This window comes from Austrofundulus limnaeus, unplaced genomic scaffold (genome assembly GCF_001266775.1).
Source record: "Austrofundulus limnaeus strain Quisiro unplaced genomic scaffold, Austrofundulus_limnaeus-1.0 Scaffold603, whole genome shotgun sequence".
NCBI classification, from domain to species: domain Eukaryota; kingdom Metazoa; phylum Chordata; class Actinopteri; order Cyprinodontiformes; family Rivulidae; genus Austrofundulus; species Austrofundulus limnaeus.
Genome location: NW_013953005.1, coordinates 120,789 through 124,940, shown reverse-complemented (window position 1 = coordinate 124,940; position 4,152 = coordinate 120,789). Strand labels below are relative to the sequence as shown.

At 40.3% G+C, this 4,152-nt stretch overlaps 1 protein-coding gene across 1 annotated transcript in view; it reads right to left on the bottom strand.

Annotated features, from left to right (window-relative positions):
* The window catches only part of slc39a6 (solute carrier family 39 member 6), a gene marked incomplete in the record, with an annotated part of 16,284 nt that extends 15,201 nt beyond the window's left edge, over positions 1-1,083 (bottom strand). Inside the window, 1 exon segment of the mRNA XM_014026948.1 lies at positions 785-1,083. Coding sequence (XP_013882402.1) covers positions 785-1,077 — 293 coding nt within the window.
* Positions 1,084-4,152: the final 3,069 nt, after the last annotated feature.

Here is a 4,152-nt window from a genome sequence, read left to right as displayed (position 1 = left end):
GTGATATCTTGAACACTGAGGAAGTTATGAACAAAATTAGAAAAACAACAAGGTGAAATGATCACACTGTTTCTGCTGTGAACTGCAGCAAGAAAACATGAGCTGATTTCACCTGAACAAACATCAATAACTTCCCTCAGACTGCAGATAATCACATGACTTAGGTGTTATTTTGTTTGGTTTGAAATGTTCTTTTGGAATCTGCTGTCAGATGTAATATTGGTGAAGGATTAAACATTTATCCACATCCCTACAATGGAAGGCAGATGTCAGGATAATTAGGGCTGTTGTAGATTAGTATAAAAACACCACGTATTCATTAAATCCTATTACAGAGTATTCTGGTCACTGAGCTCACTGAGGTGTTTATAAAAAGACAGATGGAAACTACTGAACACATGACGTCACTGGAAAATTTTGTTTGGCCGAATTCAAAAGCTGCTTCATACAAACTGGGTAGATACTTTCAATAAAGCGACAACGCTGACAAAAATATGTATATCAAAATTCAAATATTTAACAATAGGGTTTGGCGGGTAACTTATACAAATCGGTCCAGTGAGCCTTGCATTTCTTTAAAATGTTATCTCAGAACACTATCTTTTGTATAATTAATTACAGATCAGTAGCRATAAATACAACTGAATAAAAACATCTAAACGGCCTCACCTCCCTTTAATTATATGGTAAATTAGCCAGGCTAGCCTCTCTGCTAGCATCCCTGCTGCTAGCTTAGCATCGCTTCATTACTCGGCGGATGATGGCAGAAAGGCATCTACCAGGWGGCTCCGGGCCGAGCTCGGGCCTCRTGCTCCCGCCCCAGCCTCGACCTCGGTCCGCCGGTGAAATCAAACCATAAAACCTATCCGGTCCACACCACCACCGAGCGGCCACGCGTGTCTGTTTCACTTGATACACACACGGGAGGTAAACAGAAACACGTTGGTTTTGTGCGCTCTGCACCAAACCTGGTGCCGTGTGCACAAAGACGGAAATACCCGGAAACCGCGCCGCTGCCGCCGCCGTGCGGAGCGGACCGGAGCGGAGCTGCTGAGTCTCCAGCCGGTCACCAGACATCACAAACGGGGGGTTAAAACATTTAAAATGGGACTCACGGTGGAACTGAAGACTGTGTTTTATGTTTGTCGGTGTTTTCTGGTCCTTCGCACTGCGGCTCCGTGTCTCTTCTGTCCGTCTGGATTCACCGCAGAATGGATGAGCTGTGGTGCCTTCATGGACTTCCTGGAAATCTGAGCTTCCTACACATCACACTGCGGTGAAGGAGGGACGAGAAAGAATCAGGAGGAACTGCTTACGAGTTTACTTCAAGGAAGATTGTAGGGACCGGTTTTTAAAAATGTAAATATGTTCCTGGATGGCATGTTGGCTGAAATAAACAATAAAAAACACAAAAATAATCACCTATATTATTTCCTTGATGGTGGATGAGTCCCTTAATGCAACATCTGATTCAGAAGATTAAAATAATGAGTACTAATAAATAGGGATTTTTTATTAATTAATTAATTGCTAATTAAAAAGACATACGAAATAAACATTTTAAATTTTAAACCGGATGATTTTAAAATTGCTGGGTCTTTTTATCATCTCACAGCAACGTTTAACTCTGAAGTTTTCATCTTTAAAACTGTGACATCAGACAGAGTTTTGTCTTGTAATAAAATGAGCTTTCCAAACAGAACAAATGATTTGTCATAAAAAAACTGTTTTTGTGTCTTAAAACGCTGAGCAGACTTTATACTTCTGATTCCGTAAAAGAAGCCTGAACGCATCACTAGTTGTGGAGAAGGAGCACCTGAACGCACCACAGCTCTGTGTATTTTTGTGCTTTTGATGAAGAGAAAAAGGGGATCAGCTGGAAAAAGCTTCACGCTCAGATGAATCAACATCTTTTGGAGCTGATCCCAGATGGACCTCAGCATCTGCAAACAAACACCACCCTCAGCTCAAACGTTCAGGGACCCCCCTCTGACTAAAACCCAACCTCAGCTTTTCCACAAACAAAACAAAAAGTCAACAGAAAAAAGCCCTCGTTCGTGTCAGGAGCTCCAGTTAAAACATTACTCCTGAACGAGACTCAGATTCTCACATTTCCTCCTCTGTTCAGAGCTGATGTGCACCAACTGCACTTATTAAACAGCAGAAACTCAAACATCAGTTCAGCTGCTGCAGATTTAAACCCAGAATCAACATTTTTATTAAAAACACAGAAGCTTTAAATGATTTATTTGAGTTTTATTTCTTCATTGTGTCAAACTGTTTGAAGAAACGGTTGAACCTGCAGGGTTTTACTGTAATCTGTGAGTAAACACAGAGTTAAAGCTCTTCACCAGCTCCTCTTCCTCTGCTTCAATATTAGCTTCAGCTTCAGCTGCTGCAGGGTGTGTTGCTGTTTTTACTCCCTGAAAAGAAACAACTCTGAAGGATGCTCACACACCGAGGTCAGCAGGCCCACAGCTTCTTCTTCAGCTGAGAAATAACTGCAAGTCTTTCAGTTTGAAGGTTTAGGTTTAACACAAGGACAAAATAAAGCCTTCTCCTCCACATGGCTCAAATTAAAAAATATCTTTAGTTTCTGTTCAGATAAATCATTAAGCTCTTCCTTTAAAACCCTTTGTTCAACTCAAACTCAGGTTCACCACTTCCTGTCTGCCTAAAACCACTTCCTGTTTCTGAAGTCCAAAAAAAGCCTGCAGTTTTATTCAAACTGTGAGCAAAGTTTGCCTCAGTTTGTGTCAGAGCTGACAGAAAGATCTGCAGGACCAGAACCAGGACCAGAACCACCTAACTCTGACCTCAGACTCAGAAAGAAAAGAGCTCCTGAACTCAACACATTTATGTCGACACAAAACAGTTTGCTCTTATTTCTTTAGAAACACTAAAGATGTTAAAACAAACAAAAAAAAGCTGTTTACCTCTGACAAGGTGATTCCTAACATTAGGACTGGAACTGAGAGGAAAAACTGCTAAAAGTCCCAAGAAAGACCTTCAGGAGGTGCAGAACTGCTGATCCAGACCAATTTAAAGGTCTGTCTGCTTGGAAAGAAAACCAATAGAAACGAGGACTGGATCAAGACTTTTACACAGACCTGCACACGTCAACATAAAAAACATAAACACATTTRTTTTGTTTAGAAGCTTTGACACGTCTGCAGTTTGTAGGTTACACTTTTRTTCAAACTCGACAGATCCAGCAGGGGGCGCTGAAGAGAAATCAGTTAATTTATTAAMTAAGATTTAATGAATTTACTGCAGGAGGGTGAAAACATGAGAAACTTCAGGTAAAAATACTTAAATATRTATATTTTCACACTGAAACCGATTAATAATGAATCAATAAATGAGTTTGAAAAGATGAATTAGATCATTAACCTTACCTGTGATCTGTTAGTTGCTCTGAATTTCCACCAGGGGGCGACTGTTAGCAGCTGTTTAAAGATGAGCTCTGACCTGATGCATGTTTATTTCAGTTTTCTCGTTTTGTCAGGTCTTACATTAATCTTAGATACATTTATTTTTTAATTAATGTTATTTTAATTTTCAGMTCACTGAGCTCAGATATTAAACTTCTGTCGACTCGTCTGCTTCAAAACAAACCGATCTGTCAAAATAAAGCTTTTAAATCAGAAGAAAAACTTTTCTGTAAAAAAAACAGCTGGGATGAATTTAACCTTCTGAGAGAAAACAGAGAGAATAAAGAGAAACTGATCCTGATCCAGGTCCGGTCCAGGTCCAGGTCCAGGTCCAGGTCCAGATCCAGGTCCAGGTGGACCTCTCAATCCAGATAAAACCAGGTGTTTTTAACAGGTTGAACGGGAAACTTGTCTGACAGGAAGTGATGAAACATCAGTTCCTGGAGTCTTTTTCATCCGTTTGTTTTAAACTCAGCAGAGAAAAAACAGTTTTTATTTAATCAAAGAGATGAGAACCAGGTTTGTCCCACATCTGGTTCTGAGATTATAAATATTGATGAAGAACATCAGCTTCAGTCGATATCATCGAGTCTGGAGGTTCCTTCAGCCCAGAACCAGGATCAGAATCCAGAACCAGGATCAGAATCCAGAACCAGGATCAGAATCCAGAACCAGGATCAGAATCCAGAACCAGGATCAGAATCCAGAACCAGGATCA